Source organism: Bubalus kerabau, chromosome 2 (assembly GCF_029407905.1).
Source record: "Bubalus kerabau isolate K-KA32 ecotype Philippines breed swamp buffalo chromosome 2, PCC_UOA_SB_1v2, whole genome shotgun sequence".
Taxonomy (NCBI): domain Eukaryota; kingdom Metazoa; phylum Chordata; class Mammalia; order Artiodactyla; family Bovidae; genus Bubalus; species Bubalus kerabau.
In genome coordinates, this window is record NC_073625.1 from 189070237 (window position 1) to 189087948 (window position 17712).

At 46.1% G+C, this 17712-nt stretch overlaps 1 protein-coding gene across 1 annotated transcript; it reads right to left on the reverse strand.

Moving 5' to 3' along the window:
- Positions 1-652: 652 nt before the first annotated feature.
- RSPH1 (radial spoke head component 1) lies at positions 653-13661 on the reverse strand. The gene is made up of 8 exons (XM_055570388.1): positions 13608-13661; positions 11519-11624; positions 10059-10149; positions 9448-9583; positions 5438-5509; positions 2751-2910; positions 1645-1785; positions 653-843 (listed from the first exon to the last, which is right to left on the reverse strand). Exons 1-8 carry the CDS (start codon positions 13659-13661, stop codon positions 791-793), a joined length of 813 nt encoding a protein of 270 aa, XP_055426363.1. The 3' UTR covers positions 653-790.
- Positions 13662-17712: the final 4051 nt, after the last annotated feature.

Below are 17712 nucleotides of genomic sequence, written 5' to 3' on the forward strand. Positions count from 1 at the left end.
CACCCAGGAAGCCCTTTTAGTTGTTTAAAGCCACCCAGTTTGTGTAATTTGTACAGCATAATTCTTAAGGGTCCTAGGATTTTAAGAATGGTAAATGAGCAAGGGCTTCAACTTCAAGTCAGTTCAGTTCAGTCGCTCAGTTGTGTCCGACTCTTTGCGACCCCGTGAATCGCAGCACGCCAGGCCTCCCTGTCCATCACTAACTCCCAGAGTTCACTTGAACTATGTCCATCGAGTCGGTGATGCCATCCAGTCATCTCATCCTCTGTCGTCCCCTTTTCCTCCTGCCCCCAATCTCTCTCAGCATCAGGGTCTTTTCCAATGAGTCAACTCTTCACATGAGATGGCCAAAGTTTTGGAGTTTCAGCTTTAGCATCAGTCCTTCCAATGAACACCCAGGACTGATCTCTTTTAGAATGGACTGGTTGGATCTCCTTGCAGTCCTAGGGACTCTCAAGAGTCTTCTCCAACACCACAGTCCAAAAGCATCAATTCAAGTAACCAGCTGGTTATGGTAACAAATTCAATCAAAACTTTAAAAATGGTCCACATTAAAAGAAAATAATCTTTTAAAAAATCATGGCAAAATAACTTGGTAACTTTTAAAGAACTTGAGAACTTGAAGCAGAGGCTATTTCATAAACAAAGGAAAATAAAGAAATTTATTTGCAATCATAAAACATTTTAACAAACAACTAAGTAAGAAAAATTAGTGATACATCAGTAATTACTATGCTGGTGTCAGAGCATCTTTCTGATTCATCTCCTACGATCCTGGCTTTGCTTCATCTTATTCTAGCAGTTCTGACTGTCTGCCTTCCTCTTCTTCAAAACTAACGTTTCCTGAGAAGAAAAAGGAAACGTGAGTGTATTAACCTTATTTCTATTTAAAAACTATTGATTTGCTTGCAGATCTTTTGTAACAAATATTAAACACATTATCAGGCAAAGTCATGGAATGTTAACTTTTATCTTAGACAGACTTATATAGTTTTTGTTTTGGTACCAGTAATAAAGTAGGCAAAAAATATTTTCAGAGTAAATGCTAAGATAAGAATATGCATGTCAGTGAGAGTAAGGTTCATCATTGTCTTTTGCCTATGTGCACTGATCAGTAATGAAATTGATGGACTATAATTTATAAACAACACTGTTGAAACTCTGATCTCTACAGAGGCTGTAATCCACACTCCCCACCCCCCCTTCCCCACCCCCATAATAGTGTTTATGTGAATTAATGATGAAAAATTAAATGTTGAAAGGGTTTACATTTTGAAGGTGTATGCTATATATTTCTAGACAGAGCATTATTATAAAGTGTGATAAAGGTGAAAACCATGTCATAAAATAAAGCCACATCATTATCTACCGGGACACCCAAGTCATTTGGTGTTTGGTGAAACGGAGACTAGCAAGGACAGAGTCAGAGAGAACACATGTCACACAGCTGTCCTTGTGCAGGACAGCTAAGAAGGTGTGACACTCCCAGGGTGGATCCCCTGAATGACCCTGGATCCCAGGGTCAGTCCCCCAGGCCTGACCCAAGGACGGCCTCCAGCAAAGGCAGAGAAAATGCTGTGCCCACTCCAGGGTGCTAGTGCCTCGTCCCCTCTGCCCACCTCGGTCACCGAAGCACAGGCTCACCCTGGTCTAAGCTGTCATATTGGAATTCCTCTCGGTCCTCTCTACTGGCGTCTCCCTCCTCGTCTCCAGGCCACATCGACTCTAACTCCCCCTCTGACACATCGGTCAGAGGCTGGACCTCCTCCACCATCTCGCCCCCACCTGAGATGGACAAAAGGAAACGGTATCAGCAGGCGCCTTTCAGCACCCACTCCTGCCTCCTGCTGACAGCAGCGGCCACCTCTCCATCAGGGGACCACCCCCAACGCAGAGTCTCAGCTCCACCCAGGCCTGACACCTGGTCCCCGGTCCCCATCACAGTGACAGGTTTAGGGATGGGCATCCCTTGTCTGATAATCTAATTCCCAAGGGTTTTTTGTTTTAAGTGTACAGTATATATCCCAGGGGTTTTGATGAGCATATGGAGAAAGAAGCCTTCTGTTTTCCAGGGTTCTTGAGCAGATTGGGTGACAATCTGATAAAGTCACTGAGCTTTGGTCTCCAAAGGGAAGGGGGTACCACCAAGTAGAGCCAGTACACGGGAAAATGGAGACCAGAGAGAAGATGCCTGATCCAACCAGACCTGAGGCCGTCCTACCCGACTGGTCCAGTGGTATGAACCAATGAATTAGTGTCAGTATTATTCCACTTAGGCCAACTGGACTTGATCTTCAATCCCTTAGGGCTTCCTTGGTGGCTCAGATGGTAAAGAATCTGCCAGCAATGCAGGAGACCCTGGATCAGGAAGATCTCCTGGAGAAGGGCCTGGCAATTCACTTCAGTGTTCTTGCCTGCAGAATCCCATGGACAGAGGAGCCTGGTGGGCTACAGTCCATGGGGGTCACAAAGAGTTGGACACGACTGAGTGACTAACACTTTCAATCACTTGCAACAGAAGGGCTCCTGCCCAGTGTAACCTTTGATCCTCCACAGCCCCCTGAGGACTTGCCAGGAAGTCCCCTGTGATGGTCACAGAGAAGTGCTGTCCTTCAGGAAGGACCTGTCACTCCAGTTGCAGTCGGAACCTTGCCCAGGTCATGCCCACAGCCAGTCACAGGCCAAGGAGAAGGACTCAGAGCCTGCTCCCCGGAGAGCCCCATTCCCCTCACCCCCTTAGACCTCCATACCCTCAGCTCCTGGGGCCTCCTCCTGGCCTGGTCTGTCTGCAGCGGGCTGCTCCTGGGGGAGGGTTGGGGTCCACAAGGCCAGCTCTGTGATTTTGGTGGCTTTCCATTTTGGAATGACAGTTATCAGTGTCTCCTCCTCCTCCTCCTCTTCTCCTCTTTCCTAAGTTAAAACAATGTAAATTGACCAACATGCATGGGATGTGTACAGTGCAGGTCGATGGGACAGGTTTTAAAAGGTGCTTTAACATTTCTATAACAGGATTCAGTGATCAGAGTAATTGCCAGTGTCAATGGTATACTTCGAGAGCTCAAAATGGAGCTTAAAACAACAAGGACAAGAAATCTAAGTGGGGTCAGTACAGCTCCCGCACTCATTTCGGTGACAGTGCAAGAGGTTTTCAGACTACCGTTTCCAGTTAAGAAATGGCCAGAACGAACGACTCTTTGCAACCATTCAGCTACATTTCAGCTCTAAGATTCTTCAAACATAACGAAACAAACACTGAAACCAAGTAGGACCCCATGGGGCTCCTGGGCATGGGTGTCTTTCTGTGTCCCCCATTTCTTGTTTGTAGGAAACAGACTCCAGCCTTTATGACCTTCCCTGAGTTCCCAAGGGCAGGTTCAGGCACTTGCTAACCAGGGAAGCGAAGGGATGCAGAGACGAGGGAGGAGCAGCCGAGAAACAACAAGCCTTGGGGAAGAGGCCCAATTCTGCTTCAAGAGACACACAGAACTGTGTCTTTGAGCTCTTCTGCAGAACTGAAACCCTAACAAGTGGAAGATGTTAACTACGTGATGAAACATTCTTCATTCTGGAGAGAAGGTCATAGTTGGATAACCTGGAGAACCACAGAACTCATCAGGGGAACACCTGGGGCCAGGGGATAACCTGGAGAACCACAGAACTCATCAGGGGAACACCTGGGGCCAGGGGATAACCTGGAGAACCACAGAACTCATCAGGGGAACACCTGCGGCCAGGTTAAAGGACCGCAGGACCCACACACACCCCATCCTCGTCAAAACCCTGCCCTTGAACCACTGCTATGAAACTCCTCACCAAATCCCTGCCGCCTTGGGACAGTGTGGAAAGCATTAGCTCTCTATGTCTGCCTTTGCCTGGCAAACCAGTAAAGCTAGTCTTTTCATCAAAACTCTGTCTCTGAGATTCAATTCTGCATGAGTGGACAGAGGTCAAGATTCAGCGTCAACATTACTGTAAGCAAAAACCTAAAGACACCCAAAGACATCCACGTAAGGACGTGCAAGGGCATGGACTCTTAAGTTCTAGTCTCAAGGATAATGGAGAGAAAAATAAAACACAAAGTAAACAAAGTCCATCAGTTCTAAACGTGGAATAGTTTATTTGTTGTAGTTCAGTTGCCAAATCATGTCCAACTCTTTGCAACCCTAAGGACTGCACGACACCAGGCCTCCCTGTCCCTCACCACCATGATGTATAATTCCAACAGTGGTTAACAGCCACATATGTCGATGTTGCCAAGCGTATTTGTCTACTTCTCAGATTTGTACCCATCACAAAATTCCAAAAATTCGAACATCAGTCCTATAAATATGGAAAACTTCACTGCTACAAACATGATAATATCTAACACACAGAGTGACAGATCCCTGCCTAATACTTCCCCTGAGTCACTCAGAAATAAACCTCACTCCTTGGTTTAAAAATTTGTCCCTCAGGAAAGGTGATGCCAGGACCCCAGGACAGTGGAGCTCAGACTTCAGTTGTACCACAATCCCCTGGAGAGGTTGTTAATGTACAGATCGCTGGCCCAGCCCCAGGGTTTCTGATTCAGGAGGTCTGGGGTGAGGTCCAGTAACCTGCATATGGAACAGACTGCCAGGCATTGCCAAAGCTGCAAGCCGGGGACTGCATTGCAGAACTACCGTCTAGGGGGTGCCTGCTGTCTCGTCACTCGTAGGTGCTCACGTGCTCTCCCCCCAAGATTCAGGCCCTCCTTCTTCCAGCTGCTGGAGGGTGGGTGGCTGCTCACTCATAGCAAAGTCCCTCCCGTGAACTGCCCTTGGCCAAAGCAAGCTGCACAGCCTAGGTTTCATGCCCCCTCTCCGTCCACGGGCAGCCCACACCCAGTGACTGGTCCACATGGGAGTCTAAGGTACCTGGCCTCTGTTGAGAACATTTTTAAAAATTATTTTATTTATTTTTGGCTGTGCTGGGTCTTGGTTGCTGCTCTGACTTTCTCTAGTTGCAGTGAGCCGGGGCTACTCTTCCTTTGGGTGCGCAGGCTTCTCACTGTGGACACTTCTCTTGTTGCAGAGCACCAGCTCTAGGGCATGCAGGTTTCCATGGATGTGGCTCCTGGACTTGAGAGCAAAGGCTCAATAGTTGGGGCGCATGGGCTTAGTTGCTCTGGGGCTTGTGGAATCTTCCCATATCAGGGATCGAACCCTTGTCTCCTGTACTGGCAGGCAGATTCTTTACCACTGGGCCACCAGGGAAGCCCTGTTCAGGACACTTTGAAGGGTTATACCATTTCAGAGCTCCCACAGGGTCCCATCACAACCCAACTTTCCCTTCTGCCCGACTCCATTTCCTATACTGCCTCAGGGCAATTGATCCCAACATAGATCTACAGGGTCAGCATCATCGAACAGTTTATTTGCCTATGAATGTAGAAAAAGATACAGACTCTGCAACTTACCACGTCAGTCAAGCGATACTCCCCGTGCTGTTCACATCCAATATCAAACACGTACTTTCCAGGGCCAACAGGCTATGAGCAAAGAGAAACCAACTTCATTCTCTAGTGTCAACGCTCGGTAGAAAGTACAAAATGTGTAAATGTGTATACAAAGTACATAGAGTATAAATGTGACCTGCATAAGCTCTACCCAGAATCATGGAACTGGGGGAAATCCAGTACAAATTAAAGATGGCTTTGTAAACTAACAGCTGATGGAATGCAAAGTGTAGGTCCCCTTACATTTGTTAAAAAAAAAAAAAAACTACATTTTATTTCTTTACAAAAGTATTTATGACAGAAATTTTACTTAGTCAACACCCACAGTCAAACTAGCTAGAAAAGGACTACTAATAAATAATTTTAAAATATTTATGGAAATATAGTTGATTCAAAAAGCAGAGACATTACTTTGCCAACAAAGGTCCATCTAGTCAAAACTACGGTTTTCCCAGTAGTCATGTATGGATGTGAGAGTTGGACAATAAAGAAAGCTAAGCCCCAAAGAATTGATGCTTTTGAACTGTGGTGTTGGAGAAGACTCTTGAGAGTCCCTTGGACTGCAAGGAGATTAGACCAGTCAATCCTAAAGGAAATCCATCCTGAATATTCATTGGAAGGACTGATGCTGAAGCTGAAGCTCCAATACTTTGGCTACATGGTGCGAAGAACTGACTCACTGGAAAAGACCATGATGCTGGGAAAGGTTGAAGGCAGGAGGGGGAGGGGACAACAGAGGATGAGATGGTTGGATGGCATCACCGACTCAATGGCCAGAGTTTGAGCAAGCTCTGGGAATTGGTGATGGACAGGGAAGCCTGGCGTGCTACAGTCTATGGGGTCACAGAGTCAGACACGACTGAGCGACTAAACTGAACTGAGAGTATGAACATATTTAGAGATACTCTTCCATAACATCAGTAGTCAACGTGGTATGCTATTTCATCAAGGAATCATCATCTATTTTACTCACTGTTGTTAATATTTGTTATGCTGATACTTTGACAAAAAACACTATGTAAACATATTCTGAGCTAAATCTTTACATACAGTCTTGATAATTTCCTCAAAGTAAGTTTATAGAAATTGAATTTCTGGACAAAAGTATGTATAGGTAGACAGATAATCTGATAGATTTTATCAGAATGAGCCTCTAGTAACTTTCACTCCCACAACAGCACTTAAGATCCCTTTGTCCTCAAACCCTTATTTTTTTCTGGGCATTAACATTTGTTCTATCTTTACATTCTTATATGTAAAAAAATAGAACCTCAGAATTTTAAGTCACATCTTTTACATTATTAGCAAGGTTTAATTTTTTCAACATTTTTGAAATTTAAATCATGCTGATTGACATAAGTGCTTTACATATTACATGTTACAAATATCCCAAGCCCATTTGTCCTTTAGGTTTTAAATTTTCTTTATGGTGTTTTCTAATCTATATGGGATTATGTTTGTCAAGTGGGATCTCTTGGTTTTTCCTTTATATTTCTGTTTAGAAAGTCCATATTTCTCAAAAAAAAAAAATGCCTATTTTTCTGTCTGTGACTTTCTGTTTACATTTAAATCTTTATTTCTTCTAGCAAGTATGGTTAGCCAAAACATGTGCTTGGATTTTCCATGGCGTCATATGGAAAACCCCAAATGAACTTTTTGGCCAACCCAGTGTCTTCACCTAAATGCTGAAGGACAAACTCTGGTTTTTTTTTCTCCCAAGTTGTCATCAGGCTCTCCCAGCACCATTTCTTGATTTCTCCCCACCATTTCTTTCAACTGGAAATGACATCCTTTCAAGTGCTGAATTACTATATATGCTTGAATCTGTCTACTCTTTGACCTAAGTCCCTGACTATGTATATCTCTAACCTAGCGGCACTCTGTTTTCGTTATTGAAGCTTTATCGTATATTTCACAGCCTGCCAGCAAGGATGTGAACAGGTAAGTCTCTGAAGGAAGACAGTCAGACTAGCAGGAGAAGTGTTTGAAGATGCTGGGCCTCACCAGTAACCAGTGAACTGCACAGTAAAACTATGAGATAACATTTTTTACCCAATTAGGTTTGAAAAAAAAAAAGACTAATAAAATCCAATGTTGTTGGGAAAATGTGATGAAGAGACTCCCATATCCTGTTGATCAGAATATAAACTGGCTCAGCTTTTCAGGACAATCGGCAGTATCTGGCATCATTTAAAATATCAACAGTTTGAAAAAAATACCAAATCTAGGAACACAAGCTCCAGCAGTAGGCTGCTGGCATTTGAATCCTAGCTCTACCACTTAACAGAACAACTTTGGGAGCCTCAGTTTAACCTGTCTTTGTTTTTGGTATACTTATACATCAATGGGTACACTTTTTTTTTTTTCAATGGGTACACTTATTTTAAATTATATGAGTTAATACATGTAAAATACTTAGAACAATGCCTGGCACATAGTAATTACTCAAAAAATGATGCAATATTATTAAGGTAGAATGAAACTAAGTTATATACAACATTTACTGCATCTAATCATCAATAAATCACCAGCATCTGTAAGAAAAAAAATATCAATACTTGTAGATTCTCCAATTCCAGTAGCTAACCAACATAAAAACTTCCAAATGTGCACAAAGATAAAAGATGTTTCTCTGGGCATATTTTTGTGTCCTGATAACAGAGTGGTCCTATTTGTATAGTTAAAATCCCCACACTGCACTTCTGTATGAGCTGTCTGTATAAGTCTGTACCTCCAGGCCGCTTGAGGTGAGTGAGGAGGAGTCCAGAGGCGGAGTGTTTTACAAGTGGAACATCCTGATGTGTTACCTGTGCAACCCTTAAATCTTTTACTAACTGGCAGAACGAAGTCTCACTTTCATTCTCATTCCTCAGGTTGGTTTAAGTTCACCATATTCATTGATTCCTCCCAACCAACTTGTGTTAAATTCTCTTTCCTCCACTCACCTCCCTGTGCCAAAAAAAAATATCCCAGGAGAATTTTGCAAGAATGACATACTCAGTGGAGAAGGAACTGGCAACCCACTCTAGTATTCCTGCCTGGGAAATCCCATGGACAGAGGAGCCTGGTAGGCTATAGTCCATGGGATCACAAAGAGTCAGACACGACTGAACGACTAAAACAGCAAACATGTTTAATGTATAGATTTGAGGAAAAGCTGCCTGCACTAAAGAGACTACAAGTAGAATCTGTAATAAGGGCGTGAATTATACGGGAATGAAAACTGGAATCTGGGGCAACTTTATTAAATCAGTTGGATGTTCCCTATGTCAACATCTAACACCTTTCATTTGCTCCAAAAACTCTCTTTTTGTGGAAAGTGTCTGTTCAACCCCTGATCAAAGCTATAGCAAATGCAGGGTGGTAGGTAGGTTCCAAATGATTCAGGGTTTCTCTGCATCCCACCAGGGCTTGGGAAGTAGGACAAGCAAGGCCACAGAATCCTCCAGACAGAGATGATCAATCGTGGGTACTGTGAACTGGAAACCTCCAGGCCCAAGGCCAGGAGCAGCCCTCCAATCCCACCGTAGCCTGGAGTGGGTGGGCTGGCACAGAGCTCAAGGGAGGAATTCATGGGGTCTTCCTTCCCAGGCTCAGGCTGTGGGCCTCTCAGGAGAAAGAAAGTCAAAACATCACATGCCCAACTGCTCAGTCATTCAAACAAGTAAGTATTTCATATCCAATTTACTTATGAGACCAGGTCAAGATGCCCCAATGCTATAAGGATTCCCACTGCTGGGAGGCTGTGTGAATGTTACAGAGATGCAGAGACCCGCCAAGCCTCCCCCGTGCCCACCCTGTCCTCTGTGGGTAACAGAGAGGCTCAGCTCTGTCTCCCTGTCTGGAGCGGGTGGATGGTTTGCCTGGGTTTGTCCTCTTTCCTGCTCACACATAGTCACAAGCAGGGCAGGGGGTGGGGCACGGAGGGTGCTGCTTATTTCACTGGCAAATGTCACTGCCCATTGACTTACGTTTTTGTTCAAGAACTTGCCCTGGTACCTGTGGTTCAGGTGGATGAGCTCAGCTGCGCCCTCCTGTTGGCCATTCACCCAGGTACCCACGTACTTGCTGCCCGTCTCTGCATAGAAGTAGGTGCCCTGCCCATGCCTGGTGAAGACAAGGAGCACAACACACTTGGTTCTGCTGCAGTGAAAACCCTTCCAGGTTTATGAGACAGAAATTTAAATCCAGGGGGCCTAGGCTGATGTGGCTCACAAACGAAATGGCTTCTATATCTGGGCTCATTCAAAACACATCCTGTTCACAGTCCAGGCATGGCTGGGCACCCCTGCTGGGCAGCGGCGACCTCCTGCCCATCAGCTGGTTGGCTCAGGCAAGGGGCAGGGCTCCCGGGAGCTGTGGTTCAGCCCCAGCAGGTTGTCCTGTGTCCTCCATGGCTTGGGGCCCTTGGGCCTGTTTCCCGGGGAACGCACCTGACCAACAGGGCATTGCCCACAGGCTCGCCCTAAAGCTATGAACTGCAGGGCCACGCTGCCCAGTGGGCTCAGGTCATGATGTTGCTTAGTCACGGTCGTGTGCTCACGACATGAACCGAGCTGTGGGTCCGAGGAGGGAATCGAACCTTTGGTGGGCAAACCATTCTCCGGTGTAGGTATCGTTGTTGACGTAGTAGTACACGCCGTGGCCATGCCGCAGGTCGTCTGCCCACTCCCCTGGAGGGACCGCACACACATGTGTGTATGTACATATGTATCTCCACATATGTACATATTTTATCATACATAACAAATATCTTGTCATACGTAATAACATATATAAATAGAAATGTTGTTCAAATTAGATTAACACCTACACTGAAATCAAAATGACCACAATGAGATTAGGCTCCTAAGGATTTAAAAGAATTCAATTAAATCCTAAATTAAATTGCTTTGAGCTGATTTAAAAAGCAGATGGAGCTATGTCTGGAGCCAGTTTTCTAAGATTCATGAAACAAAACAAAAGAGAAATCCCATTGCTAGAAGGAAGAGCAGCGACACTCTCCACTTCGGTCTCGGGTTCCAGCAGAAGTTCCGAGGCAGCCTGGGCTCTGGTTTCACGTGGCCAGCAGACAGGCCGCTCCAGCCTGCCCCCTGAGAAGGTGGCATCCGAGCTAAGACACGCCGCTGTCACACAAGCGACATTGTCCCTCGCCTGCATTTACTGAACAAGTACCATCGGTTAGCCCTGGCTCTGAGCATCTCACCTGTGTGAATCCATCTAGTCCTCACACTGAAGAGGAGGAGGCAGAAACGAGGCGGAATGACGTCCCTGAATAAGGTCACACCTATTGTCACCCCAGCACCAGGGTTGGGCTCACAGACCTTTTTGGAAATCTGATGAAAACTAGACAATTTCTGCCCAGAAAAGCAGCCCAGAGCCTAACCTTTGCACGCGGTTTGCGAAGCTCACCACCCAGCCCTGCCTGTCGGAACTGCCTTCATCTGTTGTTGGGATTGACTTCCCTGGTGGCTCAGACAGTAAAGCATCTGCCTACAATGAGGGAAACCCGGTTTCAATCCCTGGGTGGGGAAGATCCCCTGGAGAAGGAAATGGCAACCCACTCCAGTATTCTTGCCTGGAAAATCCCATGGACAGAGGAGCCTGGTGGGCTACAGTCCATGGGGTCGCAAAGAGTTGGACACGACTGAGCGACTTCACTTTCACTTTCACTTGTCATCACACAGGTGACAGTGGTGGGGGGAGCAACAGTGAGGTTCATGTTAGGGGGCAAGAATCTTCCTGAGACATGACTCTGCCATGTAACACAGAGGTTACAACTACGGCAGAGGTAAGAACGCCTCCCAGAGCAGAAGCCCTCAGTGAAAGAATCATCATATAAACAGACACTGTGTTCATCAGAAGAGGGGCTGGTCAGAAATGGAAAACAGCAAAAACAACTCCAAGGAGAAGAATACACCAAGCACCAATGGCCTCGGTCCACCCTACTACCCCGGGTCTACCCTCATCCCGCAGCTTCCCTACACCCTACCCCCCCACCCCCGCCCCAGCAAGAAGGTTTGCTTCGTGGTAACACTTTACCTTCATATCTCGATCCATCTGGGTAGATGAACGTGCCTTGGCCGTGCTTTTGGTTTCTAACATATTCTCCGATGTACCGAGCACCATTTTTAAATTTGTAGATCCCCTGAAACACAGTGATGATATAATTTATATCACTCCTGGATTTAATGATTGCTAATAGAGCATTAAATCGGGAAAACCACCCACTCAAGTCACCGATTCTGACCTGGCCGTGTCTTTTACCATGCTCATAGTTCCCTTCATATATGTCCCCATTGGGCAGTCTTGCTTTCCCGTGTCCATGCCGTTCACCTGCCTCATTCCGTTCCCCTTCATATTCCTGGACAGAAGATAATCACAGCTACTCTTTATTAAGCACTAACCATGTGCTAAGCATTTCATGAATTCAATAGTATTCCACTGAATTCTCCCAACCCTTGGCCTTGTCTTACAGGTGAGGTAGGCTCCAGGCCTGGGAGACATGGAGCATCAGTCCAAGCCCACACAGCTGGTCCCTGTCCATGGTGGACATTCACTCTCTCCCTCCACTTTATTATGACAATCCTTTACACTGTAAACAAAACCAGCCACTTGGGGGAAAATGCAAGATGGTCCAAGTTGTGTTCTTTACAAGGACATGTTTGAAGTATTAACAGCATTTTCAGGTGGAACAGATCCTGAACCCACCTTCTTCCAATAATCCATAATTTAAAATACAAGTCATCCCTGGGTGTCCGTGGCCTGAAGACAGCTTTGACCTTGAGGAAAGCTCTGATGTCAGCAGAGGAACAGAGGGAGCTGAGGAATGAACCAGGCTCAATGGTCAGCTTGAGTTTCCAAACTCAGTTCAGTTTAACTGATTTTTAAACTCAAGAGACTTAAGGTTCAAACACTCATAGCCCAATAGGGAAATAATTACATATCTATCTTTATAGTGGGCTTCTGTGGTGACTCAGATGGTAAAGAATCTGCCTGCAATGCAGGAGACCTGGGTTCAATCCCTGGGTTGGGAAGATGCTCTGGAGAAGAGAATGGCAACCCACTCCAGTATTCTTGCCTGGAGAATTCCATGGACAAAGGAACCTGGAGAGCTATAGTCCATGGGGTTGCAAAGAATTGGACACAACTGAGTGACTAACACACACATACACACACACATCTTTAAAGTAAATCAATAAAAAACAATACTAGCTTCTCATTTCCTTATTGTCTCTATCCTTCATAAAAGACATGTTTCTCAAGCACCTAATTACACGGGTGTAGCATGTAAATAATAAACAATGAAATGGCAAGGGCACAGAGAATGATCTGACCTGGAATTGGATCTGGATAGACATTAGCACAAATTCAGACACATTAAATCAAGGGCTTCGGGGAAAAAACATTTTTGCAGTTTTTGTGCTTTTCTAGCACTGTTTGGCTCAGAAATTCATGCTCAGAATATAAGGCAAATTTTTATAACCTTACAAATTTGTTTCAGGGTTAGTCTAAATCAAAATGTATAAAAGACTCTTCTTCCTGCCCCAGAGACTCCCAAATATACCCAAAACGAGCCGCAAGGTTGGCACCTTTCTCAGTCCCTTGGACAACAAGGAAATCAAACCAGTCAATCTTAAGAGAAATCAATCCTGAATATTCATTGGAAGGACTGATGCTGAAGTTGAAACTCCAGGATTTTGGTCATCTGATGTGAACAGCATTGGAAAGTCCCTGATGCTGGGAAAGATTGAGGGCAGAAGGAGAAGAGGGCATCATGGAAGGGTCGGAAGAGCCCAGCTTGGGATGACCAGCCATTCAAGGAAACTGCCTCCGTGGAGGGTAACAGCAGGACGCTTCCAATGCCTTCTATTCGGAAATCTTTGCCTTTAACGGGAGGAGGAACGGTGGAAGGGGGAGCGAGAAGGGATGTGGTAAGCGGACGTCATAACGTTTCACCTTTCAGAGCCAACTTGCAGGACGCAGCGCCCGCTGTGGCCAGCATGGTCCTTGTCCTTGACTGGGCCTCCCGGAGGGGCTGTGGCGGGCCTCCAGGCCGCCCCACTCTCTGAACCCGGTTTCCAAGGGTCCACGCAACCCTGCGAGCTCCTCCCTTACCCGGAACTCTCACCCCAAGATCATTCTCTCCCTCCTCTTCCAACTCTTCTGAGCCCAGGTCCGACATGGCTTCGCCCCAGTCTGGATGCCCGCTGCCGCCTGCGCCTTTCTAGTCGGTAGGTACCAGCTGCCTGCACCACCGCGTCCGCCGTTGCCATGGAGACGCAGCCAGGCTCTCTCGCTCCCAGCCCTTGCGGAGAAGCCGGGAGGCAAGGGAGGGGTAACCGTTAACCTTCGGGTGCTGTCATAGCAACGGGACGCAATCGCCAGTCGCCTTCCGGGAAGAGAGAGGGGCGGGGCCTGGGACGGGACGGCTTGGGAAGGAGCCAATGCCTGCCTTCAGGTGCTGTCATAACAATGTAAGGAGAGCCTCGGCCAATCATCACCCACGGAGGAGGGAGGGGGCGGGGCCTGAGGCGTATTGGGTACCCACCTGCTCTCTTACCTGGACACCACGTGGCTGTCCCCTTTAACCAGCGGCTGGGTGATGCTGAAATGAGAAGGGGTGGAGGAAGCTCATAGGGCCAGCTCTGGAAAGGCCTCGCCCCTCCTAGAGGTGGACACACCCTTCTCAGCCCTGGCCCTTGGTTCCTTGGGTCTCTCCATAGGCCCTACCTGCCCCTCATCACCTTTCTGGGCTCTTCTGACCCTTCCATGTTGGCGGTCCACAGAGATGCGTTCTTCGATATCTTTTCTTATGTTTGTAAGCATCTTCTCCTGACTCAAGGAGTCAGCTCCGACTCATTAGCAGATGCAAGTCTACCCTGATGCCCATCAGGGTTTGACACCCCTCCTCTATCCCAGATGTGAGACCAGTCTCCTGGGAGTTCCCAGTGAAGCTCGATCCCTCACACACACGCACACACATTCACACTCATTCCCACTCTTAAATGGGCCTCTCTTCCTAGCTTCCCTCCAGTTATCTGACACTTGGTCTGCCCAGGACCCCTCATGATCTCCTTCCCAGCTCCTCTTGTCACCACCCTAATCCAGACCTTCTCCCCTTGTTAACTCTGGCAATAGGCTCTGATTCAGCCTGTTTGTCTCCAGACTTAGGCACTCTTAACCACTTCACCCTCCTCTTCTACTTGGAAACCCACGTGCAGACCAGACTGCATGCAGACCACTGTATTCACTATCTCCATATTCAAATCCCAAGTCATCCTCTCGGCCTCCTGGTCCATCAACACCTTCCTATACTTGTTACCTGATTCAGATAAAAGCAAACCATGAGCACAGTCCCCAACGCATCCTTCACTTCCCCACGTCTGTGTCTTGGCCTGTGCCAAATGCTTCCCCTGGAAGTCTTCCTTCTGATGGCCTTGCCTATAGTCAGAGCCATTCTTCAAAGACTGGCTAAGGAAGCACTTCCAGAAAAAGCTCCAAATTCATGATAAGGATGCCCCCGGGGAGGAAGAAAGGGACAGGGTTGGAGAAAGAGGAAAGGACTTCACCTCTCTGTATCATCTGTTTATTATCTATCTATCCATCTGTCTATCTAGTTTAAAGGTCTGAGCATGACAATATGCAAAATTTAAAGTAGTGAGTTTTTATTAGTATATATTAACCATATTTATCTGTATTTTTAATTTTTTACTCTAAATATTGGACACCTTCCACCTGCAGCTTCTTCTGATCCTTCAAGTGAGTTGTTCTCACTGTCTTTCTCTTAATTCCCATTGTACCTTGAGCCATCTTTATCATACACACAGGACAAGCTCTGTCTCACATCACAGTCATCCAGGTGGTTGTCTGATTATTGGACACTCAGGAGCCACATTGTCCTCATCTCTGCCTCCCCACAACACCTAGAAAAGTGTTTTGCACACAATGGATGATCAACCAAGCCAGGGAAATCCAGTCCACATGAGCCTTTAGATCCCCGGGTGAGATGCAAATATGTTCTTCCTTTATCACATATGGACTTCCCCAGTGGCTCAGATGGTTAAGTGTCTGTCTACAATGTGGGAGACCTGGGTTTGATCCCTGGGTCGGGAAGATCCCCTGGAGAAGGAAATGGCAACCCACTCCAGTACTATTGCCTGGAAAATCCCATGGACAGAGGAGCTTGGTAGGTTACAGTCCATGGGGTCGCAAAGAGTTGGATACGGCTAAGCGACTTCACTTTCCTTTCCTTTATCACATATACTTGAAAACATCTCTATTTTGCATGTGGAAATAAACAAAAACCACCCAATGAGAGCAAGCAAAGACTTTTATTTGGGGCTTGCTCTAGCAATAGAGTCAGTCACGATCACTTATATTTTGAAAGAGACTAAAAATCAGACAGAGAAGTGGGAAAACTTTATAGAGGAAAAAAGGTAAGAACTGAGTATCCTGATTGGAGGCTGAGAGTATGGGGGAAACTGCTGTAGGGCTCAGGAGAACCCAGGCATCCTATGTGATGGGTGAGGGTAGAAATTCAGCTTTCTCTGATTGGCCCTAAGGTAGAAATGGGGGCAAAAATTAGGTAAACTCTCAGCTATTAATCAAGTCCTGGCCATTTGGTGGTGCATGTGTGCTCAGTCGCATCTGACTCTTTGTGACCCCATGGACTTTAGCCTGCCAAGATCCTCTGTCTGTGGGATTCTCCAGGCAAGAATACTGGAGTGGTTTTCCATTTCTTCCTCCAGGGGACCTTCTCTACCCAGAGATCGTCTCCTGTGTCTCCTGCATTGGCAGGCATATTCTTTACCACTGAGTCACCTGGGAAGGCCCATTTGGAGCCCATTGTTAAAGGGGTTCTTGTTTGCTCCTGGATCAGTTAGAAAAGGACTGACTTCCTGGGAGTCTGGCCTACAGTAGGGTGGTTTCCTGGGAGGGTTACTGTAGAGAGTCGGTTGGTTTCCTGGGCTTGCTGCTGCAAGTTGGAGATCAATATTCAGTTTTTAATGTTTGGCCACTGGACATTTGTATATCTAATTCTTAATGTGTTTTTGCAAATTATACAAATAACTGTGTTTTATCTTAAATCTAAATATTGCATGGTATTCTTAGTGGCTTTTAAGGTTTAATACCTTCTATAATAATAATATTCCCAATTTTTAATTATTTAAATCTAATACTTGAAAAAATTGACCTGCTGCTGCTGCTGCTGTTGCTGCTAAGTCACGTCAGTTGTGTCCGACTCTGTGCAACCCCATAGACGGCAGCCCACCAGGCTCCTCCACCCATGAGATTTTCCAGGCAAGAGTACCGTACTAGGTTGCCAGTGCCCTCTCCAATGGAGGGGAAACAAGTCTTAAAGTCATCTTCATTTAATGGAAAAATTCCCCTCCAAAGCCAAAATACCCAACTTTAAGGTCTGGGATCGCACAGCCTATTAGCTTTGGTGACCTCAGGAAACTCCCCGGTCCTCTGAGCCTCAGTTTCCTATCCTGCTGTTGTTGTTCAGCTGCTAAGTCATGTCCGACTCTTTGTGACCCCATGAACTGCAGCATGCCAGGCTTCCCTGTCCTTCACTATCTCCCAGAATTTGCTCAAACCCATGTCCATTAAGTCATTGATGCCATCCAACCATCTCATCTTCTGTTGCCCCCTTCTCCTCTTGCCCCCAATCTTTCCCAGCATCAGGGTCTTTTCCAATGAGTTGGCTCTTCACATCAGGTGGCCAAAGTGTTGGAGCTTCAGCTTCAGCATCAGTCCTTCCAGTGACCATTAGGGTTGATTTCCTTTAGGATTGAATGATTTGATCTCATTGCTGTCCAAGGGACTTTCAAGAGTCTTCTTCAGCACCACAGTTCAAAAGTATCAATTCTTTGACCCTTCTTTATGGGTCATAAAGCCTTCTTTATGGTCCAACTCTAACATCCCTATCCTGTTAACTGAGAGGAATAAACCCTTCCCAACTCAAATAGCTGCCCTGGGGATCAAAGATTACACTTTATTAGTACATTATTTATTATGATAGCTATATAATGCTATCAACAAAGATATTACAAAAGAATCACACATCATTAATAGAAAGTTCTTATACCCACCTCCCCCTAAAGGCATGTTGTAGGATGTTGCTGGGGAGGGAAGCAGTGACTGAGGAAACACAGAGTTTGATCTTACTGGCAGCATTACAGAGCCCAAACCCATGATGCAGATATCCAAATAATCCCCAGGTCTTCCAG